Source organism: Cynocephalus volans, chromosome 6 (genome assembly GCF_027409185.1).
Source record: "Cynocephalus volans isolate mCynVol1 chromosome 6, mCynVol1.pri, whole genome shotgun sequence".
Lineage (NCBI taxonomy): Eukaryota > Metazoa > Chordata > Mammalia > Dermoptera > Cynocephalidae > Cynocephalus > Cynocephalus volans.
In genome coordinates this window covers 17,853,760-17,880,812 of record NC_084465.1, presented here as the reverse complement: position 1 = coordinate 17,880,812, position 27,053 = coordinate 17,853,760, and the positions used below count along the sequence as shown (strand labels likewise).

Sequence of the window (27,053 nt, the reverse complement as noted above, 5' to 3'; positions counted from 1 at the left end):
TCTTGGCGCATTCCTGCCTGCCTGTCATCGCGGGCAGCGGTGCCCTGAACCACCGCGAAAGCCCCTGAGAGCGACAAGTTGCAGACGGGCATGCTGAGGCACATCCCGAGGCTTCAGGTCGGTTCCTCTCTAGACACTCGGACAGGAATTCTTTTCCCCCCTCCGTGGGGACCCGCTCGGACCCCCGAGTCGGCATAAATATTATCTTTAAGTGAAAACAGTCGAGCTACAGAAGACACAGAAAGAAAACTTATCCGGATTTCCCTTATCTGACCAAAGTCCAGCCTCCCGAAAATACAGTGCCGTTAACACCCCCACACCTAGGAGGGGTTTCCTTACATATTCGGCTGCCCGGATGCCCTATTACTATTAGCATCAAAAACCCCAATGGAACCTTCCATGCACTCCCATTGAAGCCCTAAAAACCTCCCTTTTGTTAAGTTGGAAAATATAAACCTTCACTTCGGACTATTTCATGAGTTTTCATAGTCCTGGAAGGTCCTGCATGCACGTGTAAATAAACCTTGTCTTTTCTCCTATAAATCCGTTCATTATGAGTTAATTTGCAGGCCCCCAAACAGAGAACACAAGTTGGAAGACAAAAAGGTTTTCCTCCCAACACCCCAAATAAAATAAATGGATCATTGATTAGATAGGAAATAAATCTTTAAAAAAAAAAATAGAATCAAATTGCCAACTTAAGAAATTCTTCAAAATGATTAATGGAATTCTGCTTGGTGGGGTTCTTCGTGGTAGATGAACTGTGTCTCTCAGGAACAGAGTACTTTGGTATGAAAACCAACCAAACTTGGGACTCACAGAGGATCATCTGACTTCTTGTTGCCTCTGGCTGTAGCTTCTATAGTTATCTTCTAATCTAGCTGGCCTTATCTGTGGTCTGAGGTTCCCAGGGGCCTTTTATTATCAAATCAGTTAAGTTCCACATGTTTATCGACTTTCTTCTATGTGGCCCTTACATTAGTCAGTCATGCTGAACACGCAGAATTTTAAGAAACAGTCCCTGTAATCAAGGTGCATGTATGTGGGAAGACATGATAAACATTAAAATACAAGGGAATCAGTGGTTGGGTGCTGCAATGGGTGTACAGGAGATTAGAAAATACAGAGTCCAGTTTGTCTAGAGTGGCTGGGAGTACAGATATAAAATTTTGAAGCCATGAAAAACGATTTGTGGAAAGAAAAAAAGCAAACATGGGGAAGTTTTAAAATATGTGCTAGGGCTGGCCAGCTAGCTCACTTGGGAGAGTGTGGCGCTGGTAGTACCCAGGTCAAGAGTTCGAATCCCCTTACCAGCCAGCTGGTAAAAAACAAACAAAAATATGTTCTGTCACAGGTCAGGTTCTCCAGGAATGAGTTATTGACATGGAGTTAAAAATGCAGAAGATTTCCCCAGGTGTGCACCAGAGAAAGTCAAGGGAAGAAAGCATGATTGGTCAGTGGGCTGACAAAGTCTCTCCAGCCTGATGGGGAGCTCCAGAGCAGGAGTCCAGCATTGGGCAGAAAAGGCTTGGCCCTTACCACTACCTTTCTCAGTCATTGGTGCGGGCCACCAGAGAAGTGTGTGACTTCAGCTGGCACGCTGGGGCAAATACTGAAGGAGCTAAAACCAGAAGCTTATCAGCTAAACACACTCCTCGAAGCTGGACAGTGAGCCAGCTTGAAGGGGGACCTGAACGATGCACTGTGTCAGCTGTAGTGCACGCTGTGCACCACGTGGATCTGTCCATTCGTATTCAGGGACCTGAGAGTGGTCCATCAGGGCTCTGATGGCCCACTCTTCCTACAAGGAACTTAGATGAGGGAAGTTAATAGCCTTTGTCACTGCAATTGTTCTCAAGGTCACAGCTGGTCCTCATGATACCCTCCATCACTATCCATTCTACTTCCTCTCGCCCTTAGCTACCACCTCTGCTGATCTCAGTAGCGTACCTGGCTGGGTACCCCAAATCCTCCTTCCTAAGGGGTCTGACACATTCTCAGGCCACGGTTGCTGTTCTTATCTTGTCTATTCACAGTCACAGTTGGGCAAAGGAGCACCAAGAGACACCCAGACAGGTCACCGGTATTCCACACACTTTGCCCCCGTTGTGTAACAGCAGCCTACCTCCTTCTTCTGACCAGGGTCAGCGACCTCGGTTGGCCATTCCTTTTCTTACCTGCTAGTCTCTCACTATTAGCTCTCGTTTCTTATCATAAGCGCCAGTCTCTAACCTGGTGGCAGTCATCACTTATACTCCAATGGGATCTTTGTTGTGTCTCCAGGAAAGACTGTGCCTTTTGGGGGGACCAGGGCCTCCAACTCTGAAGAGGCCAGAGTTGGGGGGGACAGGAAAGCCCAGTGGATCATTGGAATGATGATAAGTGGAGCTACTCATGCTTCCACTCATTCTTTCCAGCCCCACATACTCTTTCTGTTGGAAACACAGCACTATACTAAGTGGTCTAATTCAAGGCATATACAATGATGTCCTGGAGGATATATGGTCATTATAATGTATCACCTCCATGCTGTGCCTCACCTCCGTATTTAACTGGCCATTCCTATACTTCATCTATCCAATATCTTCTGGGTTATAAGGGGTGTGATACAACCAATGGATCCCATGTTCGTGTGCTCACTTCCCCCACTACCTGTGCCATGAGGATAGTTGCCTGGTCAGATGCTATGGTTACATGGGATTCCATGTCTGCGGAATCTTTAATCCCCCAGAGAATGGTGCTACTGAGGCACTATTTCCCTCAGGCAGGAAAGGAAACCCCATATCCAGAATAAGTTTCTATTCCTATAAGCGCAAACCACTGACCCTCCCAAGACAAAAACGGCCCATAAAGTCATCAAGTAGCCTATTGGTCTCCTTAAGGAATGGAAACCTTTGTGGCTGGCAAATTGGACATTCAGAAGTGGCAGTAGCTATATTAATTTTGGTAAATAAAGTTTAGGTTGTTAGGTTCTCACATGGCCTCCATCTCTGCTACCATGGCCTCTTTGTTCAGGCATCCATCATACAGCAGTGGGGAAGGAAGCCTCTGACAAGGGCTGGCTAACATAACTGGCAGCATTATTTAGTGTAATTGGCAATCTTTTGTGATAGATACTCACTAGTGGGTCTTAACAACTTTCCGCTTTGTGCCCAGTCCCATACGTCCACCCACATGCCTCTACCCCAGAAATTCTTGTCTCTGATTTTCCTACTCACTGCCCCACTCCACACGCAGCCAGGCCTCCATCACTGCCCACGAATCTACACATGTTCTAATCTTGGGCCATTTTCCTTCCACACAAAGTGTATAACCAGGTACACATCTCACAGTCCCTCTCGTTGGGGAGATTTTCCTTCACCACAGTTTTTCAAGGTCTTCCCTGAATGAGATTATAATATGGTTCCCATCCATTTTCAGCTTGTACTTACCTACTGAACTGACCCATCTATAACCCAGGCTTGGTTTCTTTCCCTCCTCCTTTAGCTGGCTATAGAGGTCCCCTCACATGGCCATAGGTGGAAGCTGGGCCCAGGGTGCTAGTGCAACTATAGTGAGTAACATGGAGATCTGGGCTGCTTGCTCATGAAGCTTGCTTGTACCCTCTGGTCCTGCTTGTGCCCAGTTGCAGATATACAGGTTTTATCCAATGACGGCTTTGATACTGGACCTGCCTGACTTTATGACTCAATGTATCCAATAGGACCTAGCTCATGATGGCCAATTCTGAATCCATGGTCACTTGATACCTCTGCCAGGGTCCAGGAGAAGCTAGGAGCTGCTTTTCAAAGGGAGCATAACTCTTCACTGCAGTTGGCACGACCATGTTCCATAATCCCAGGAATTTGCATTGTGCTTTTTCTATCGGGACTTGCCTTAAATGCCACGCTACGTGTTTTTTCATCACGGACACGTCCAGCACTATAGCTTGTGCCAGACTGTATGGTCCAAGCAGAAGGGATGCTTGTATCTGATGCAGAGCCATTTCCTCCTTCAGGCTGTACTCAAAGCTACCAGCCTTCCGTGTAACCCAGTATATGTGCAGCAGTGGTATTCTTAGGTATGGAATGTGTTTCCTCAAGAACCCAAAGATTCCTAACAGGTTTTGTGCTTCTTTCTTTACAGTAAGCAATGCGAGATGCAGCAATTTGTCTTTGGCTTTGGATGGAATGTCCCAGCACACTACTGACAGATGGACCTTTAAAATCTTTAGTAAAGGGGCCAGCCCATGGCTCACTCGGGAGAGTGTGGTGCTGATAACACCAAGGCCACGGGTTCGGATCCCATACAGGGATGGCCGGTTGGCTCACTGGGTGAGCGTGGTGCTAACAACACCAAGTCAAGGGTTAAGATCCCCTTACCGGTCATCTTTAAAAAAAAAAAAAAAATCTTTAGTAAAGAGTCAGATCACTAAATCTTTGTAAGATTTATCTCCCACTGTCTGGAGCACATGTGTCATAATAAGGCGTCTAGCACGCTATCCACCTCTTTCTCATCCTGCCTGAGTAGCACAATATCACTGATACAATAGATTAATGTGATGTTATATGGGATGTCCACATGCTCTGATGATCTTCAGACCATATTATGACAGACAACTGAAGAGTGAACGTGGCCCTGTGGCCAAAATATAAATGCTTGTTGTTATCCACTCCGTGTGAATGTGAACCATTTCTGATCCTCTTTCCTGATTAGGATAGAAAAGGATACATCCACCAAATCAATGACCACAAACCATGTACGTGAGGCTGCATAAATCTGCTCTGGCAAAGACACTACATCTGGCACAGCAGGTATGACCAGGGCTGCTACTTCCTTGCAGTAGTCTGCAGTCATTTTCTAGGATCCATCCAGTTGCTGGAGGATCCACACTGGCAAGCTAAACAGAGATATGATAGGGACCACACTTTTTCATCCCTTATATATTTAAGGGTGGCACTAATTTGTGCTGTCTTCTCCACCCTAGGATGCAATGCTATTTTGTAGTTACTATACTGGCTTAGGAGGCAGGAGACAGTTTCAGATACTTCCACATGGCTTTCCCTACTTTAATAGCTCCCATCCTACAGGACCAGGATGAATGTGAAGTTAGCCCACCACCAAGTATAGCAATCCCAACCATACATGTGGGGGTTAGCGGAGTGACAACTGGTGGCTCCATGGACACAGAAACCCCCCCGTAAGCTGAACCTTAGTCAGGATTCCATTGTCCCCACTCTAACATGGGAGATCTAAGGATGCTTCAGGCTTCCGGGTATCAGTTGGCCTCTGACCCTGAGCCCGACAGTCACCAAAATGTCTGTGTGTTCCCCTTTCCCTAGTGTTCCATCGTTCAAGTAAATCTTGTAGATATTTTTAAGGGAAAGATTGGAGGAGCTGTTACAGCACATTCTTGCCGTAGTGTTACAGGTTCTTCACCCCGGGGACTTGGCCACCTCTTCACTCAGTGGGTTCTGAGTCCCCCTGGTTCAGTTATGGAAACTGGGCAAGGAGTTGTTATTTTTCACTCGGGTAACTGTCCTCCTCATTGTCCTGCTTATTAATTCCTGCTCTTTTAGTTTATCCATATTAAGCAGTAATTTGTTGACTACATAGCTATTTTCCTCCTAGAGAAACTCTGTTATATTCGCAATCTCCATAACTCTCTGCAGGTCAAGTCCCCTTCGCTTCCACTCTGACTTTGTCATTACAAACCTCTGGCATCTGCTGTTAAATGCCATCATCTGATGTCTGTTGCATCAGGGTCCTTTCAGCCCCACTGCTATCAGTGAGGCAATTTCCATCCTTCCTTCAGTTATGTCCTACTGGAGAAAGCATCATTGAACTTCTTAGGAATGTCGGTGTCACTCTCGCCAGTGTGTTCCTAATGTCCTTGATGAATGTGGTTCATCTGAGTGCAAAGCTGAAGTTGCTAGAGCACATTAGTGTGATATCAAGCTATATGAACTACCAATCAGAGAGGGAAGCAAAACACACACAGGGTATGATGAGTCAGCAATGCTAAATCATAGAAATTAAAACTACATAAACATCAGAGGGTTGAGTCAGATGGAATATCCAAAGTCCGTGACAAACAGATGTGCTATGGGAGATATGGGAGTCAAGAGAGGCATTAGTCAAATGGTCAGACAAATGGGGCAGGGCCAAAGTGGGGAGCAGCATAGGGGTTTTCTGTAGATTGAACCTGCATAACAGCAAGGTGCCCTGGGAAGAACTGAACTGGGAAGGGATGGAGTTGCAGGTATTGGTGCAGGGGTTCACTTTAGAGTGGAGAAGGGCCACGTCCCTCTTTGAGTACAAATTTACAGACTCTGTTTTCATGGCATCAAAATGAAGAACTTCAGGCTGCAAACCTTCTTTCATTAACACTGGTCTGAGCGCAGAGGAAACGGGGATGTAGTAATTCAGAGGTGGGATTAACTTGGTGATGATGGCCAGATGTGGCAGCCAGTGAGTGGGAGCCACTCAGTGATGTGGCCCCCAGTGAGTTTTGCCTCCAGATATTTGCACCCTTCTGTAGACCCCTTTTCCTATTGAACAGGACTGGTCTCTGTCATCAACAGGATATTATATAAATGACAGTGTGACTTCCAAGGCTAGGGCATAAAAAACATTGTGGCTTCCTCCTTGCTCTCTCTTGGATTTCCCACTTTGGAAAAACCAACTGTTATGTTGTGTGGACACTCGAGCAGCCCTGCAGAAAGGTCCATGTGGCAAGTGACTAAGCCCTCCCACAACAGCCAGTACTAACTTGCCCGCCATGTGGTTGAGCCACTTGGAAGGTAATCCTTCAGCCCCAGTCAAGACATTACATGACTGCAGCCTCAGCTGATAGTTTCACAAGAGACTTGGAGCCAGAACCACCTAGCTAAGCCCCTCAGCAGAAACTGTGGGAAAGAAGAATGTTGACCGCTTTAAGTCGTTAAGTATGTGGACTGTTTGAGGATATTGAGTAGGCAATCATGTCCAGAGGAGAACCGAAATAACTGATTAAATGAGAAAAGAAGACGAGAAGATAAGAGAGAAGATGAAAGGGAATTACAATAGGTTGCCAGGTTCTGTGTAGCTGGAGAGAGAGAACGGAACTTGAGATCTCTGAGACGAGTATATGGAAAGTCAGAGCAGGACTGGGTGTGGCAATGAAGAGAGGAACTGCAGCAGCCTGCATCTGGGTGGCCTTTCATGGCTTGGGCACTAGTTCACCCAGAATGGAATAGGAGTGAGGTATGCCCTGAACCCCAGTGCGCTGGGTGGGATGCTGACAAGACTAGCAGGCCCTGAGCATTTACTATGTCTAAAGTGCTTTAAATAATACGAAGATTTAAACAAAATGTGGCATATCCATACAATGGAATATTATGTAGCCATAAAAAGGAATGAAGTACTGATACATGCTATGACATGAATGAACCTTGAAAACATTATGGTAAGGGAAGGAGGCCAAACATAAAGAGCCACACATTGTATGATTCCATTTACATAAAATATCCAGGATAGACAAATCCATAAAGAAAGGAGATAGAGGGCCGAGCCCGTGGCGCACTCGGGAGAGTGCAGCACTGGGAGTGCGGCGACGCTCCCGCCACCGGTTCGGGTCCTATATAGGAATTGCCGGTACACTCACTGGCTGAGTGCCGGTCACGAATAAGACAAAAAAACAAGAAAGGAGATAGATTAATGGTTGCGAAGGGTTCAGGCTTAGAGGGAATGAGGAGTGGCTGCTAATGGGCACAGGATTTTTGTGGGTGATGAAAATGTTCTCAAATCAGATAGTGGTGATAGTTGTACAATTTGTGAATATACTAAAAACCACTAAATTGTACACCTTAAAATGGTGAATTTTATGGTATGTACATTATATCTTGATAAAATAATAATAATATGAAGACAAACAAATATAATAGCACTGACAACATGCCCAGCACTATTCTACATGCTTTATGTATATAATCCACAGCTTTCACAACCAATGGACCTAGGAGGTAGGTACTATTTTTTATCATTTTCTTTTAACAGGTGAGAAAACTGAGGCCCAGAGAAGTTAAGTGACTTGCCTAGGTCCTACAGCCAAAGCAAGTCATACAGTAAAGAATTGAATCCAGGCAGTTTATCTCTAGAGGCTGCATGCCTACCTATTATGTTATATTGCTTCTCATTTATAAATTATCTCAGGTGAGTCTTAAGCAAATCGGTGAGGTGAGTTTTATTACCTACGTTTATAGAGGAGAAAAGTAAAACAGAGAGGTCAACGCCCATTGGAAGCAGGAGAGTCAGGATTCAAATCCAGGTCTGGCTGGTACCAAAGCACACAACCCTATGCCACCTTCAGTTCATGCTAGCAGCTGCTTTCCACACTAGGGAATGAAGTGAACCAGGCCATCCCAGGATCCTGTACGGCAGTAGCTGGTTGACACAGGGTGTTCCTCTCTCAGGGCTTACTGGATTGGAACACCTGATATTTTTCCCATTTCCATCTTCTTATGTTTATATTGCTTTCTGATTTCTCACTTATCTTTCCACCAAACAGACAGTTATATTAGCAATCAGAAGCTGAAAATTGTTTTTCATAGTGTCCTCACATAGACAAAACCACTTAGTTTTAACTGGTATAAATGCAAGTTACCTTTTATATTGAAATAAATATCAACTCTATTATCTTTAACTAATTTCAGTTAAAAATTTGGCCATAAAGAAGAATTTGGGAGTTTTCAAATAGATTTCTCTTCTTTATTTTATTGTTATTATTATTACTTTTTGGTGGCTGGCTGGTATGGGATCCAAACCCTTGATCTTGGCGTTCCAAGGCCACTCTCTAACCAACTGAGCCAATGGCCAGCCCCTCTCTTTTTAAATTTAGGTTATGGAAAATTTCTGTACAAAACAGAAATGGTATAGTGAATGCCCATGTACTTATCACCTAGCTTCAACAATTATCACCTATTGGTTTCTAGGTCTGCGAACTTATTGGTAGTTCAGCCACGACTATATTACCCTTTAGTACTTGCTGAATTACTTTTTAACAAAATATTAATAGGTGTTGTTTCCTGGTTATAAATTTATAGATAATTTATATTTTCTTCATTTTAACTGTCAGAATCTTCCACAACTTCCACAGTGAATATGAAGTACTTTCATAATAAGAAAAAAAGTTATTGAAAAATAATTGAAAACACTTCTTTAAGGAGTATACTTTCAAATGCTCAGTCCGGGAGTCATTCTTGCTCCTGCTTAGAACATGCAATCAGGAGGGCCAAGCCTGTGGCGCACTCGGGAGAGTGTGGCGCTGGGAGCGCAGCGACGCTCCTGCCACGGGTTCGGAACCTATATAAGAATGGCCCGTGCACTCACTGGCTGAGTGCCGGTCACGAAAAAGACAAAAAAAAAAAAAAAAAAAAAAAGAACATGCAATCAGTCATCCTCTCCGCAGGAGTCCATATAGGTCACTGAGACGGAGTGGAATCAAATTCGTTTTTAAAACTTTTTTTTTTTTTTTTTTTAAAGATGACTGGTAAGGGGATCTTAACCCTTGACTTGGTGTTGTCAGCACCACGCTCACCCAGTGAGCTAACTGGCCATCCCTATATGGGATCCGAACCCATGGCCTTGGTGTTATCAGCACCACACTCTCCCGAGTGAGCCACGGGCCGGCCCTTAAAACATTTTTTTGATGGTAAGGTAGAACATTTGTGATCCTAGTGAACAGAAGAATGAAAAAAACTAACAGCAATCAAATAGTCAATGAATAGAGTTACTGAGGTTCTGTAGCAGAAATTTGGAACGTTCTTTTCATGAGATTTTTTTCCTACAAAAAAAAAAAAAATCAACCTAGCAAGAAATGCCTAAACTTCTTAATATTTTCACATTTCCCCAGCAACTCATGGCCCTGGGGAATGACAGGAGCATGATTTCCACAGTGGTTTCTAAGGACCTGGAGTCAGTATCACTGTGCATCAGGGTTAAATTGGAGAAACAGAGATTCCAGAACATCCCTTGGAGCTCAGAGCTGGATTATCTTTAAAACAAACAAACAAAACCAGATTTAGTGAGATACAATTTACATGTCACAAAATTCACCTGTGTTAAGTGTATGATTCAATGATTTTCAGTAAATTTACATAATCGTACAACCATCCTCACAATTTGGATTGTTTTTTACAGTCCCTCAGAAAGTACTGTTCTATTGCACCCGCAATAAAGTTGCAAGTTCCAACTTTGCCTCTTATCTGTGCAACCAGCTTTTGTGTGACGGTTATTATGTATTTCATAACACCTGGATGATTTTTAGACCTGTAGCTGGGAACAATAATTTCTCAAATACACTCAATGCCATATTTTGCTCTTCATTACTATGCATACAGTTCAAATAGCCTCTACCTGGATCTAGAGATCTAAAGAAACACCCCAAACTACTGGAAATCAGTGATCATTTCAATTGATTTAGCAAATTCAACAGCATTGTTTACAGCATTATCCCAATACTAGCTTTAGACCCTAGCAAGAGGGGTCCCTGCTCTGGGCTCTGCATTGTGACCAAGCCCTAAACCAGGTGTGAAAAGTCCATGGAGCTGAAGAGTTTTTGCACCACTCCTAACCATGCCACAGTGCCTGGGACTCTGAATTCCCTGCCCATACAACCTCAAGCCTGTTTCCACACCTGAGCATGTCTCTTCTCTGGGTCTGTCCTCCCTGTAGGCCTATCGGAGTGACAGTTCACAGGAGAGTTGGGTGACTAGAGCTTGGGTATGTTCGCTAGGTGTCTATATACATGCACAAAGCCCTTCACGATGTGGAATGGAGCCTGGAGTGAGAAGAGAAGGGTTGTGGGCTGAGGGTTGGAGTTGGATCTCTGCACTGACACATTCAGCACAATATTCTGAGTCCGAGAATTCCAAGTTGGAACCTGACCTTCTTTGTGATAGTTTATTTGTCTAGGCAGGAGACTAAAACATTTTAACAGTTTGCTAAACCGATTTAAAATTTTTCAGTATTGAGATGTACGGTATGTGGACTTCTGTTCGTATGATTTCATTTATGTGAAATGTCCAGAATAGGCAAATTCGTAGAGACAGAAAATAGATTAGTGATTGCCAGAGGCTGGAGGAAGGGAGGAATGATGAGCAACTGCTGATGTGCATGGGGTTTCTTTTTGGGGTGATGAAAGTGTTTTGGAATTTTTTGGGAAAATATAGGAAAATGGTCAGGGCCCCTCAGATGTTCAGAATCTTGCCAAGCATTTGATGTAAATAGGCACGTGCACCCAGGTGTTCCTTGGTTATTGTCTAATGTAATTGTGTATGTGCACCCAGGTGTCCTGAGTTACGACTTAAGTATAAAGGATGAGTGGCTCTGATCCACAGGGACCACCCTACTACTGTTGCTGGAGGCTGTTGCTGCTACTACTAGTGCCCCCCGGGACCCGCTGAGAGGCCCCTGCCGCCACCAGACCTGTAAGCTGCTGGAACTGTAAGCTGCAGCTGCTGTTGCTGAGGACTGAGCTCGTGACGTCTGCCAACAGCTCCCGGGATCTTTCCCGATTACCTAGCATGGACCTGGGTGTGAGGGATCTGGGGACCCAGTCTGTACAATGGGTTTTGAAGGGTTTGAGCCCTAGCCCTGACAATACAAATGGAAACTTAGTATAACTAAAATAATGAAACATTCTGGTTTTAGTTATGATTTGCACAGTCGTGTAACTTTACAGAATTCAATGGTGGTAATGGATGTACAACACTATGTATATACTAAAAGCCACTGAATTGTACACTTTAAAAGGGTGAGTTTTGTGGTTTTTTGAATGATATCTCAACTAAGCTGTCACAAAAAATATAGAACAAAGAATTGAGGAAATGCCACCCCAAAATATGACACTGGTATGATGATTACTTTGAACTGAAGGCATTTGGGGAACTGTGTGGATGCAGACAGAGGCTTTCTCTGAGCTTCCTTTATTTGCCTAAAGGAGCTTAATTGTCATGCATCCCTTCCCTGGGAATCTTATCAACCAGAGATGATTAACTTGGATAGGGACTGGAGGCTGATACCACAACCAACAATCACCTGTTTTCTGAGGGCTGCTTTGAGACTTTTATTACCTGAGAAACTTTATATCTGTATAACAAGGCAACCTTATTCACCATTCATTTCCTCCGCTTACCCTCCAATAACTTGTGTTGTCACTACCACTCAGAATGGCCAAGCCTCTATAGCTCTGGATGCTATATAAGCTTCAATCATCTGACCCTTCTTTGTCTCATTTTGTAAGACTCCTGTGCATATGTAGGTAATTAAATATGGTTTTTCTTCCGTTATGTGTATTATGTCAATTTAATTCTTAGCCCAGTCAAGGAACCTAGAAGGGTGGAGGGAAGCCATTTTTTTGCTTCCCCACAACAACATTCTGCCGTAAAGAGGAGCTAAAAACAATTTTGTTTTAAATTCAATCAAAAGTAGGAATATTTCTGAAATTTGAAACCAGAAGAAATATAAGCCCAGTGCTGGTGAGTTTGTGCATCTCTGAAGTCTGTGTGTCTTTGTGCCGACATTTGTGTACATACAAAAGTATATATCAGTGAATTAAGATATGTAGTCGTTCATTTACTCTCCAAGTGATTGTGCTGCGGGGGGAGGGGGACTGGGGTAAAGGCGGGGGCAGGAACGCGAGGAATATGCAAAAGAATCTAAGAAATCACACCTGCCTTCCACGAATTTATGGTGCACTCGAGTCTCCTTAGCACTAATTATTCAGGGTGGTATGTAATGTACTTCAACTATGCCGCAATTACTTACGCGCACTTGGGCGAATTACTTCACTTCGCCCGTTTTTAGTTGACAAGATATTAGTTCGTTAGTCTGTTAACTCTGAGGGATCGCCTAGATGTCTTCTCAAGTCCCTTCCAGCCAACATTCCACGGTTCGGTGACTTAAAAGGCTACCCTTGCAGCGTGTTAACCGGGCTCAGGAGTGACATAGCTAAATTAGGTCGTCCAATCAACAAATATTTATTCCTGTGTGTAGGTGTATCTGTGGAAATAAGAAACTGTATTCGGGTACATCCCCACCTCCAAATGTCAATTCCCGCGGTTCAGCAAGAATCTTTTTCTAAGCCTTCCAGACCGGAGACCAGAGTCCAGCGCCAGGCACCTCGGGGGTTGCTATGGAGCCCAACGCAGTCCAAAACGGAAGTGGTCCTTGAAAATTACTTTCCTAGGAAACTTGCATTCGAAAAGCAATGCCATCCTAGTTTGTCTTTTCCTAAAGTAAAGTCATAAATAGAGAGACAGCCAAATTCTCGGTTTCAGCACAGAGAATGAACCCTCCCAAGAGCGGAACTTCCACTCCTCCAGCGGCGGAAACGGAACGGAACCAAGAAGCGGAGCAGCGCTGTTTCTCCGGCGAGCTCTTCTCGCGGGCGGACCAGCCGCCCCGCCAGGTTGCCTTGGAAACAGGGCTGGCGGTGTGGATGCCGTGACGCGCTGTGGCGCGGCCTTTGCTGTCTCTCTGCGGAGGGGGCTCACAGGACCGACGCCAAGATGGTTAGTGGCTCTGAATAGTGAGGGAGAAGTTTGCGTAGGTCCTGGGACTAGAGATTAGAGGTTTCCAGCACACTTCTGGGTAGTGTAGGTGTGTTACCCTCTGTGATCCCCCTTCCCTTCCCGTGCTCCCGTGGGGGACAGGGCTGCAAATGTAAATACCTAGATGCTTTTTTCCGTCCTACTTCGCCGTTTCCCCACTCCTGAGCTGCGCGTGAGATGGAAAGCAGAGCAAGGAGAGGCTGATAACAGAGGCTGCGCCAAAGCATCTCCTATCGCACTTGAATCGGAGAAGATGAAGTTGAGAGTAGCTATTTGGTTCAGGTCAGGTACAGGATTATGGCCCTTCTAGTAAAATATGTGTTGCAAAAAGATTTTGAATAGGCTTCCTGGGGATTGTTGTTAAGGATTTGATTGCAAATTGTGGAGCTGTCACTCTCAGTTTAAAACTGGTCATCGGAGTTGGACCATACAGCTAGCTGTCTTTGTCGTTTCCTTTACAGATGCTTTCAAGGGCCAAACCTGCCGTCGGCGGGGATCTACTGCACACTGACAAAAGAAAGAAGAAAGGTAGGAAGATTCCAAAACTAGAGGAGCTACTTTCACAAAGAGATTTCACTGGCGCTATTACCCTGTTGGAGGTAATGTCCAAAGAAGGTTGCTTCTTAGGAAGTGATTACCAGACTATAAATGAATGCTTGGGTAAATGTTGCTTGTTATGCTCTTGGAACAGGTGGGTGCATTCTGGGGTTTCTTCAAGGACTGTCCTGTAAATCTAGTGAGACGCAGATTCCAGATTCCAAGTTAACTATGAACCTGGTTAAAGATGAACTAAAAAGATAAATTTATTTCTTGAGGTCCCCCCACTTTTTTTTTTCTTTTTTCTTTTTTTTTGGTGGCTGGCCAGTTCAAGGGTCCAAACCCTATGGCCTTGGTGTTATAACACTGTACTCTAACCCACTGAGCCAATCGGCCAGCCAATGAAGAGTTTTGACAGCATGGTCTAGTTGTTCTCCAAAACACTATTCCAGCCACATTAGTCTGAATCTATCAATAATAATTGTTTTAATTAGCTTTATATATATTTCTCAGTCTTCCATGTACAATCTTATGTTTCTTACTAGTGCTCTGCTATTGAGCACGTTGTTTAGCTTTTTTTGTGGTCAGCTTTCTCATCCTTACAGGGGGGAATTGACTTGGAATTGCCTTCTAGCTCTGTAAATCAGTGGACTGAGTGCTATGTATATGTCTTTTTTTTCCCCAGTCTGTTTTTTTCTCTCTTTTCTTTCAGTCAATGATCAAATTTTCCTCATTGTGTAATCCCAGACTGTCTTAAAGTTGGCAGGGAGGCTCTGCTCTCATTGTTAGGTAGCTAGTTGGAGTGTCATGTTGCATGGGAATGGAAATTGCCATGGTTTGGGGTGAGGAAATCTCATGAGCTCTCCTGTGGTTCCAGGGAATTCCTCAGGCAAATTCAGGAAGACCTCAAATAAGAATTTCTCCAGACTTAAGGCACTATTCTCAAATTCATAGCATTTGGTGAGAGGAGGGTTTCTAATGTTGTGGAGTTAACTATAGGAGTAAATTCTTATCTCAGACAAGAAATTAATAAAGGGATGTCTTCATCTTGTAATGAGTAAGGCACCCAAAGTTCTGTAGCAATGCTCTGAAAATATGTGTTGGCTTACTATTTAATTTATCATCCTGTGGAGTGAAAAAAAAATCTCACTTTACCGTGGTAATTAAGAATTCTTTTCCAAGGTCTCACTCTTTTTCTAAAAAACAGGACTTTCCTTTTGTTGGTGAAGAATTCATAAATATTTGTTCAAAATGGACATAAATGAGGCCAATCTTCTGAACATCCTTAACCTTTTTTTTTTTTGGTTCTTTTTTTGGTGGCTGGCTAGTACAGGGATCTGAACTCTTGATGTGCTCTAACCAACTAAGCTAAACAGCCAGCACATGAACATCCTTAATTCTTGTAAGCCTGGGAAGCTAGACTATTCAAGAGTAATAGAATGATTTAATGGCTTGTCCTCAGTGAAAGGTTATAACCTATTCATAAATGTATGTGTGTGCTAATGGGACAGGATTGAAGTGTGAGGTTGAATGCAGTGGAGCATGGAGGGTGAGAAGCTGGCCTTGGAGTCAAACATGACTTTAAGACCCTGCCACCACACCTACTGGCTGTGTGGCCTTGTGTTCATTGCTCAACCTAACCTTCAGTTTTTGGCTTTAAATATTTCACATAATTCTTCTGTTCCTTACATATCACCCAGAAGTGTTAGATAGCTCAAATACTTTCTGGAGTAAGGTGTCAGTAAATACAGAAAAACAAATGTGAAATATTTGAAAACATAAATTTCTGTGACAATTAGAAAGTAATTGTGCTGGGTCCTGTAGGTATAGGTTTAACTCAACTGCGTATTGTCTTGCTTCTATTACTTAGGTTGCCTATTGTTTATCAGTAACTTAACGTAGTATTTTTTTAAACAGAGGGCTTGCTATTCAAAATTTTTTATTTTTTTCATTAATTTTTAACCTGAAGTTCAAACGTCATGTTGGTGAACAAGAAGAGGATACTAATTTGTGGATTGGATACTGTGCTTTTCACCTGGGTGACTACAAGAGAGCTCTGGAGGTTAGTTAAAAAAAAAAAAAAAAAAACACCTCTAACAGAAGTGTGTTTTGAATGTTAAAAACGTTTTATTATAATAATACATTCTTATGGTAGAATTCAAACAATGCAGAAGGAAACAAAGTAAAAAGAAAAAAGCCACGCTATTTGCCTTCCTCAATCCTTTTCTTGGTTAATGGAGGCAACCACTGACTAATATTTAATGTGTTGCTTCAGAAATCTTCTACATACGTTCCAGTACAGTAGTCCCCCCCTTATTCGCGGTTTCTCTTTTCATGGTATTGTTTACTGCTGTCAACCGTGGTCCAAAAATAGGTAAGTACAGCGCAATAAGATATTTTGAGAGAGAGAGAGACCACGTTTCCATAACTTTTATTACAATATAGTTATAAAAAATTGTCTTATTTTTATTATTAATTACTGTTGTTAATCTTTACTATGCCTAATTTGTAAATTAAACTTTATCATAGATATATATATATATATGTACAGGAAAAAACATAGTATATGTAGGGTTCAGTATTATCTGCTGTTTCAGGCATCCACTGAGGGTCTTGGAATGTTTTTCCTGAGGATAAGGGAGGATTACAGTATGTGTTTGCTTTTTACTTTTACACTATATTAATGATATTGTACAACATATTGGCATTAGTATTTCTTAAGCAAATCCTCAGAAGAGGAAAATAAGCCATTTTGATAGAAACTTTCATGAGTCTTTTTTCAAAATATTTTCACTTTTATTTTGCTGAATTGTTTTTAGACATAGGAAAGATTATATTGTCTTTATATTTTTGCAAGTATAATTGTTTGGGAAATTGTTTTTCTTGTTCATTGTAAACCCTACCCATCTACAATTACTAATCTGTAGGATTATGGATCTAAATAAAATTATAGTTGCCTTATGTCAAGCAATTTTTAATTCATAAATGAAATTGCTTAAAAATTTCCCACATATTCTTACTCCCAAAATGTAATCAAAGGGAATTTGAAGATCCTGCATAACTAAAATGAAAATATTTAAGGACAGCTAATGAGGAGGTGAGATGAAGAACAAAAGGAAAAAAGTTGGTGAAGGAAAAGGGAAGATGTGAAAAGGACAGAATAGAGGCCTGTAGTTTTTGTAAAAGGTATAGGAGGAAAGAAAGAGTAACACAAAAGTAGTAAGAAAAAGAAACAAAGCCATCTAGGAAAGAATGATAAAAAGTAAGAGGATATGGAAAAAGTTGTTGACAAAATGAATCTCAAAAAGTGCCCTTGGCAGGGAAAAAAATGCCCTTTTTTTAATGTAAAGCCCAATTTTTAAAAAATCCAGGAAACAATTAAAATGAAATGAATTTTTTTTTTTTTGAATGTGAAATGACCAAAAGAAATGAAATCTGTAGCATATTAAATTATTAAGTTTTAAGTTAACTGAACCTATGTATTTCTTAAAGGGTGTGTTTTGTATGTCTTTTTAAGTTAGCAAAACAATAGTTTTTTTCAATGACTTTTTGTTTCTGCAATTTAGCCCATATCAGTTTTAATGGGGAAGAAAGAAACAAGAGTAAGATTATATGGACAGCAGCCCTGCATGGGTAGGATTGAGCTGTAGATTCAGTATTTAACCTTTTCAGGTATAGGATAGTTGAGGAGCTTGTAGGATTCCCTAAATGTGAAATTGCTCCATCTCAGTAAGAAATCCTATTCTGTTATTAAAGAATGGCCCATCGATTGCTTTACCGCTCAAGTGAGATCTCTGTTTAATGTATATTTCAGGAATATGAAAATGTGACCAAAGAGAAAAACTGCAGTCCTGAAGTCTGGGTGAACCTAGCCTGCACCTACTTCTTTCTTGGGATGTATAAACAAGCTGAAGCAGCTGGATTTAAAGGTAAAATGAGCACTTTTTTTTTTTTTTTTTTTTTTTGAGTCTCCATAGGATATTTATGGTTCCTTCCAGTCAAGATGTAATTTGCCAGTCGGAGTCTTTTTTTTTTTGGCCTAAAAACATACTGGATGTTCTTTTTTCTAACTTTTAAAAAAATTTTACTTTAATTGACACATTGTTACATTCTTATGGTTTGATACATATATTTGTTGTGTGATGATCTGGTCAGGGTAGTTGATGTAACCATCACCTCATGCATTTATCATTTCTTTGTAGCAAAAACATTCGAAAGCCTCTCCTCTAGCTAAAATGAGCTCTTTCCATATCTGAGATTCTTCACTAATAGTAAGAGTCGCTTTGGAAATTTTATAACTTACTTTGTTCCTTTTTCTATTGAGGAAAAACCAACTGACATTAGAAAGCTAAAAAATAGCTTTACTTTTCAAAGAATATTGGATTTGAGCAACTTTATGTTTAAAGGGAAAGTTAATCGTTAATCCTTCCCCAACCTCTCCCCCCCACCCAAGAAACTATAGCAGAAAAGCAGAAGAATAAGAGGAAATAAAAGGAAAAGGTATCTTTCTTAGGCCTCATCGTGGTAGGATATTCATGCTAGTGGTGGTAGTAGTTACAATTTTTCAAGCTCTTATGGCTGTGGATTTTATAACTGCTTTTCCTGTTTTTGAGTGAGAAGCACAGTAATTTCAGTTTGAAGAATCCAGACGTCTTCCCACCTGCTTTCTTACTTGTCATGACGGTGATCTCAGGAGAATTGTACTCAAATTTGCAAATAAGAGTAGGGTAAAAGGGAATCATGGAAGAAAACATTAAGGATAATTAGAGTATGAGCTAAATTAAATTCAAGGAAATGCAGAAAAAATGAACAATGGAATGGTTTGTTAGGAAATTTATTAGGGAAAAATGCATTTCATGATAGAATTCTTAGAGAATTAATTCATACATATATTCCAGGTCAAATTAATGAAAAGTGTGGAACCCAGTCTTTCTTGTTTCATATGTACTATGTAGTTTTCTTTAATTTAGTTATAAGATCCTTTAATTATTTCCTGTTTCTAGACTTTACCTGTGCCTAGAACAGTGTTAGACATACAAAAGGTGATGAAGGTAGCTATCTCTATTTCCATACATATTTTTTCTTTTTTATACATTGAAGTGTGACTTTTTTTTTCTGTAAAAGAGATATGAGCTGGGTGTCTAGAATCAGAAAATTTTCCAAGAGTGCTAAGGATATTTGGAACTTGAAAAGTATTAACCTTTATCTTGGCTACCTGTTTCAGTGTGGAATATTATCATGCTAGAAGATCTGTGGAATAGAGACTGGATAGTAGTAGGAAAATATGGCAGTGTAATTGTGGAAAAGGAGATTTCAGAAGGAGTTGGCAAAGAATAGTAGGACAAAGAGCTGAACTGGAGTAGATTCATACATGTGTTGAGTTGACCATCACTGTCTACTGCCAGTGTTAGATTCAGTATAGAATGACACAGAGGTGGGCTGCTTCTATAACTGTGTGGTGTGCTGTGCTGTGGGTCAGGTAGAACACGTGGTGGGGAAGAGCAATATCTTAGAACATTTCTCTTCTGGTTCTTGATGCTGATGCTGCTACTGCAGGTGGAGACCAGATTCAAACAAAACAGTATGCGTTATAGAAAAGACATGTCAAGATCAGATGAGTAAGGACTGGGAAGATTCATCTGAATCTCATTTCATTCCTGCAGAGGACTAATTACCATAGACTATTGAGTTCTTTAATAAGCAGCTTGGATTTTTTTTTTTTTCCAGCTCCAAAAAGCCGACTCCAAAACCGCCTGCTCTTCCACTTGGCTCACAAGGTATTTATGTTTTCATTACACGTTTTTTGTTTTTAAAAATATTTTTCTTTCATCCTTGTTAGCAACACTAGTGAAAGAGAATTAGCTAGAAAATCTTGTTAATGGTACTTCTAGAACAAGTGGAATATAGGTGTTAATTTGATAGGATTCTCTCCCCTGTCAATGTTCTTTTCCCTCTTAATTTATTCAGAGATGTTATGTTTAGTTCTCCTTAAGTAGCAGTCATTTAAGAAGCTTAGTTTGGGGCCTGCCCATGGCTCACTTGGGAGAGTGCGGTGCTAATAACATGAAAGCCACAGGTTTGGATCCCTAGATGGCCAGTTGGCTCACTTGGGAGAGTGTGGTACTGACAACACCAAGTCAAGGGTTAAGATCCCCTTACCAGTCATCTTTAAAAAAAAAAGCTTAGTTTGTGTTAACTATTCTATTATCTCTTAACACAAGGTGTCTCTGTGTCTGTTTCCTTACTCCCAGAAATACACACTTTTCAGAATTGCCTTATAGCAATAATTTTGATGATAAAATAATTTTTTAAGTAATAATTTTTCAAATTATAAAAGTTACACATGGTCATTCTATCGAACAAGGAAAATATAAATAAACAATAAAAAAAGAACACCTACCATATTCAAAGATAAGTATCTTTTAACCTTTAGGTATATAATGTATCCTTTCAGGATAATTATTTTTATATGCATATTTATCTTTTTGTTTGTTTTGCAGAATGTCACTCATGCTGAATATATGCTTTTGTATTCTTCTTTTTTTTGCTCATCTTTATACTATGAGCATATTCCTGAGTCACTAAATAGGCTTCAAATTCATGATTTTTAAAAGGTTTCAAAGCATTTTATTATGTGCATCATATGTGCTATAATTCATTTAACATTTCCTAGTAATTTGACTTTTAGATTTTTTTCTAATTTTTAATTAGAAAACTGTCAGTCTGAACATCCTACAAGTGGACTTACTGGGTTATGAACAACTTTAAAGCTTTTAATTGACATTGCTAAGTTGTTTTATAGAAAGTTTATCTAATTACCCACAGGCAGGATATGAAAATAATTATTTTTGGTGCATTTAAAAATTTCACACTATAATTGTCTCTCTTTTTAGTTCTGTCAATTTTTGCTTTACATGTTTTTCAGACTTTGTTGTTAAGTGCACACAAATTTAGAGTTCTTATGTTTTCCTTGAAGATTGAAAGATTTTTTATCATAAAATATCTCTCTTTATCTCTAAAAAATTCTTCTTTGTCGTGATTGTATAGCTCACCAGCTCTCTCTTGGCTAGTGTTTCCCTATTATATCTCTTTATCCTTTTACTTTCTACCTTTCTGTGTCCTTATATTTTAAGTATCTATCTCATAAATAGCATATAATTGAATTTTGTGGGGTTCATAATCTAGTTAAAAACCTTCATGTTTTAAAAAACTCTAGTTTTATACTCATTTACTTAATTTAATGTGTTTACTAATATGGTCAGCTTCATAACTGCCATCTTACTTTTTGTTTTCTATTTGTCCCAACTGGTCCATGTTCTCTTTTCTCTACTTTCTTGTATTTTTTTGGATTAATTTTTTTATTCCATATTTCTCCTCCATTGGCTTGCTAGTTATATGTACTTTTAATATTTTAGCAGTTACCGTACCGTGTCTTTTATGTATTAAAGTTTAATATTAGTACTTTTAGCAGTTTCTAGACAATTAAAGGGTCTGAGATCATTTTAACTTATTTACTGCCTCCCATCTATTGTCCTAATGTGAAATGTATTTTAATTCTCTCTATGTTTCTAACCCAACAAGATACTATTATTACTCTCTTATGCAGTCAATATTCATTTAAACTTAACCATATTTTCCTTTCCATTGTTCTTTATTTCTTACTGCATGTTTGTGTTACCATCTAAAATGATTTTTCTTCTATTTGAAGACCTTCCTTTAGTGGTGACAAATTCCCAGTTCTTGTCTAAAAATGTCTTTATTTCCACATCTTTTTTCCAGATGAGTAGTTGTTTTCATTTAGCATTTTGAAGACATTACTTTATTGCTTCCTAGGTTCTATTGTCTCTACTGAGAAGTTAACTGTCAGTCTTATTGTTGCTCCTTTGAAGATTTTTTTTCTGAGTGTGTTTAGGTTATATACATTGTTCTTGGTTTTTAGCACTTAGACTGTTATGTTTCTAGATGTAGTTTTCTTTGTATTTATACCACATTAGGTTCATAGTACTTGCTTGAGGCATTTTTTTTTTTAATCCTTGGTCATTCTCTCTTCAAATTTTGCCTCTGCTCCCTCTCTCTCTCTCTCTCTCTCTCCCTCCGTCTCCCTCTCCCCCCTCCCCCTCCCTCCCCCCCCTTTGCTTCTAGGACCCTATATGTATGTTTGTAGACCTTTTCATTGTCACATATGAACACTTTTCCACATTTTCTGTATATTTCCTGTTGAAATTTCTTTTATTTTGCTAATCTTCTTTCTTCAACTGTGACTAATCAGCTGTTAATTATCTATTTAGTTCTTAATTTCAGTTGTTTTTTTATTTCTGCTATCTATATTTTATTATTTTAAAAATTTCTACATCTCAGTTAAAATTTCCCAATTTTTAATTTTTTAAATATATTGATAATAGTTAAAAGTTCATGTCTAAATAATTTCAATAACTGCATCTTCTGACAACTGTCTCCTGGTATTCAGTCAAATGGTCTTATCTCCTATTATTCTTGGTCATATTGCATTGAATGCTGGCTACTGTATATGAAAATATAGAGAGGTAATTTGAGGCTCTGGATGATTTTGTCTTCTTCCAGAGAGGATTTACTTTTGCTTCTGGCAGGCACATAGGATAGCAGCAAATCAACTGATTCCTGTCAGGGATGTACTGCCAATATCATCCTGAATGGGGAAAAGCTGAAAGCCTCTCCCTTAAGAACAGGAAGAAGATAAGGATGCCCACTCTCACCACTCCTATTCAACATAGTATTGGAAGTACTAGCCAAAGCTATCAGGCAAGAGAAAGAAATAAAGGGCATCCAAATTGGAAAAGGCAAAGTCAAACTGTCCCTGTTTGCAGATGACATGATCCTATATATAGAAAAACCTAAAGACTCTACAAAAAAACTTTTATAGCTGATAAAGATTTCAGTAAAGGATACAAAATCAACATGCAAAAATCAGTATCATTTTTATACTCCAACAATGAACTGGCAGAAAAAGAAATTAAGAAAGCTAGCCCATTTACAATAGTCACCAAAAAAAAAAAAAAAAACCCTAGGAATAAATTTAACCAAGGAGGTGAAAAGTCTCTACAATGAGAACTACAAATCACTGTTGAAAGAAATTAAAGAGGACACAAAAAGATGGAAGGACATTCCATGCTCTTGGATTAGAAGAATTAACATTGTGAAAATGTCCATACTACCCAAAGCCATCTACAGATTCAATCCCCATCAAAATACCAATGACATTTTTCACAAAAATAGAAAAAAAATCCTAATATTCATATCGAACAACAAAAGACCCCAAACAGCCAAAGCAATCCTGAGCAAAAAAAATAAATAAATAAAGCCAGAAGCATAACACTATCTGACTTCAAATTATACTACAAAGCTATAGTAACCAAAACAGCATGGTACTGGCATAAAAACAGACACTCAGACCAATGGAACAGAATAGAGAGCCTAAAAAATGAATCCACATACTAAGAGCCAACCAATTTTGAACAAACGCACCATGAACATACATTGGGGAAAAGACTGCCTCTTCAATAAATGGTACTGGGAAAACTGGACATCCATATATAGAAGAATGAAACTAGACCCACACATACCTCTTGCCATATACCGAAACCAACTCAAAATGGATTAAAGACTTAAATATTACATGTGAAACTATAAAACTCCTAAAAGAAAACATAGGGAAAGCACTTCAAGAAGTAGGACTAGACAAAGACTTTATGAACAAGACCCCAAAAGCACAGGCAACAAACGGAAAAATAAATAAATGGGATTATATCAAACTAAAAAGCTTCTGTACAGCAAAAGAACAGTTAACGGACCAAAATGACAACTCACAGAATGGAAAAAAATATTTGCAAACCATGCATCTGACAAGGAATTAATATCCAGAATATGCAAGGAACTCAAACAACTTAATAGTAAAGAAACAAATAACCTAATGAAAATATGGGAAAAGGAGCTGAATAGACATTTCTCCAAGGAAGATATTCAGATAGCCAACAGACACATGAAAAAATGCTCAATATCTCTAAGCATTATGGAAATGCAAATCAAAGCCACATTGAGATATCATCTCACCCCAATTAGACTGGCCAGTATCAGAAAGACAGAGAATAACAACTGCTGGTGAGAATGTGGGGAAAGGGGAACCTTCCTACACTCTTGGTGAGACCATAAATTAGTGCAGCCATTATGGAAGATGGTATGGAGCTTCCTCAGACAACTACAGATACAACTCTCATATGACCCAGCAGTCCCACTACTGGGTATGTACCCAAAGGAATAGAAATCATCATGTCAAAGGAATACCTGCACTCCCATGTTTATTGCAGCTCTATGTACAATAGTCAAGAGTTGGAACCAACCTAAATATCCATCATTGGACAATGGATAAGGAAAAGGTGGTATATGTACTCAATGGAATACTACTCTGCCATAAAAAGAATGAAATTCTGCCATTCACAGCAACATGGATGAACTTAGAGAAAATTATGTTAAGTGGAATAAGCCAGGCACAGAAAGAGAAATACCACGTCTTTACTCATAAGTGAGAGTTTAAAAAATAAACAAATATATTTTTAAAAAAGAAGGAAATATACAACAATCACAATAATATATTTAACTTTCAAAAGGAGAGAACAGAACCAAAGTTACCAGAGGTGGAAAAGGGGGTGGGGGGGGGTAGCAAGAAATTGTTAAAGAGCCACAAAAAATGATTACATTGTATAATGTTGAATGTACTAATTATCCTGATTTGAGCATCACATACTGCACACAGGTATTGATTTCAACATGGTACCCCACAGATAAGTACAATCAATTATGTTTCAATAAAAAAAAAGAAAGAAATGATCTTTTAAGTGGAAATTTCAATCAATTAAATAAATATATTACAAATTTTAAAAAATAAAGCTACTCTTCAGTTCTGAGGGCTGGTCTATTTCCATTTTACCTCTGTCTTTAGGGTAGCTTTCCAGGAGTCACAACTAATAATAGCTTTCTTGGGCTCTGATCTCTAATTTTTGTCCATTAAGCTCATAAGACTTGAAGCTCTGCTTAGTGTTCAGTATCTGTGCCAGCAGTTGAGAATTGGCAGATGCCTTGAGAGAAAAAGTAGGCATCTCAAATCTTCATTACCTTGATAGCTCTCTGGTGCCTTCACACAGATTTTCCATTAGTTTTCAAGCTTTTCTGGTCTTCTTAGTAGGAGGACTGCATGCTATAAGCTACTCTATCAATAGAAGTGGAAGTCTTTGGTTCAGTTTTAAGAAATATATTGTGTTTTTTTCTTTCTCTCTCTCTCTTTTTTTTTTTTGTCTTTTTGTGACCGTCCGCACCGCGCTCAGCCAGTGAGCGCACCAGCCATCCTTATATAGGATTGGAACCCCCGGTGGGAGCACTGCTGCGCTCCCAGCGCCGCACTCTCCCGAGTGCGCCACGGGGTTGGCCCTGTTTTCTTCTTTTTTGACCAGTAAGGGGATCACAACCCTCCGCACGGTGTGGTCCGCGCACCACGCTCAGCCAGTGAGCGCACTGGCCATCCCTGTGTAGGATCCGAACCCGTGGCCTCAGCGCTACTAGCACAGTACTCTCGCGAGTGAGCCATGGGGCCGGCCCTATTGTGTTTTTTTCTGATTACAAAAATAAAACGTGTTCATTATAGTACTTTTAGAAAATAGTGAAAAATCACACATGCACACAAAATCAAGATTTCCTGTAAGTCTGCCACTTAGAGATAGCACTGTAACATTTTGTTCTCTTCTCTTCCAGTCTTAGAACTTTTTGTCTTTTCTTATGTGTATGTATATTATATTTATATTACCAAATCTGGATCATAGTTTATGTATTGTTTTATAACCAGGTTTTTCACTTAAAAGTGTATCACGAACATTTTTCCATGTCATTAGATATTCTATAGAAGGGATTGTAAATGGTAATGGATTGAAAATGGATCACAGATTTGTTTCTAAAACAGTGTTCCAAATTTTTTTAATTTAAAAATAGGAATGTCACGCAAACACTTTGATTTCTGGCTTCTTCTGAAAAATTAGAAGACTCAAAAACACTGAATTCATGTTTCTATGTGCAACAATTGGTTGAAGCTAAGTAATGGGTGCCACCTTTAGATAGAATAGGTTTCCTCCATATTTTCCTAGTCCTGTGCTGTCTATAACATTTTGATTTGGAACCTCACTTCTCTGCCTTGCATATTAATGTCCTTACAATGTTCCATCTAATAGATGTGCCATGAGATACCTAATCATTTTCCTATTGTTGGTCATTTGGAGTGTTTCCAATTTTTATGTTTAGTGAAATAGTAATATTTGAAATTTCTGTTTTCTTGATATTTATTATCAATTAACCAAAGTACAGGCAGATAAGAAAAGTTAGACTCATAAAAACCTTTCCAAGCTAAACTTTGGAATGTAGTAGTTGCATCCATTTGCCTGCAACGTCAAGATAAGATTTAAATAACTCTTATAAAAATTATCTGCAGTATATCAGAGACCAAACTAGAAGTCAGCTTCAGAATTTATTGTTCCGTGGAAACAGATTCTTTAAACATTTTTTAAACTAATAAGCCAATCTGTAAACTAGGCAGGAGTAAGCAATCTACATATTAAGGGTCACTGTCAAAAATATATGTTCTACTCCATGTATAAGCAAAAGGCAGCTAATTTATTTGCAGCAGTCGTTTAACAAAAATAGCATACAAGGTTGGAATGGAATTCTAAAACAGTAACAATGTATATTAACTGATGAGAGGATGAAAAAATCTAGAATAGGAAATGAAAAATTGTATTCACTAAGTTTCTCATATAATGAGAAATACATTTTGCTTCTATTTTGTCCACCAAGGAGAAAGAGATACAAAAGGACAGATAAAAATTGTTAGAGAGCAAAGAGATGTAGGAAAAAAAGAGAAAAAACATAAAG

General features: G+C 39.7%; 1 protein-coding gene across 1 annotated transcript in view; it reads left to right on the top strand.

Annotated features, from left to right (window-relative positions):
- The first annotated feature begins 13,459 nt into the window (after positions 1 to 13,459).
- IFT56 (intraflagellar transport 56) overlaps positions 13,460 to 27,053 on the top strand; it is a 59,521-nt gene continuing 45,927 nt past the window's right edge. Inside the window, exons 1-5 of the mRNA XM_063100146.1 lie at positions 13,460 to 13,532; positions 14,033 to 14,170; positions 16,078 to 16,170; positions 17,923 to 18,037; positions 19,836 to 19,885. Coding sequence (XP_062956216.1) covers positions 13,530 to 13,532; positions 14,033 to 14,170; positions 16,078 to 16,170; positions 17,923 to 18,037; positions 19,836 to 19,885 — 399 coding nt within the window. The 5' untranslated portion in view covers positions 13,460 to 13,529. The remainder of the gene's footprint in view (positions 13,533 to 14,032; positions 14,171 to 16,077; positions 16,171 to 17,922; positions 18,038 to 19,835; positions 19,886 to 27,053) is intronic.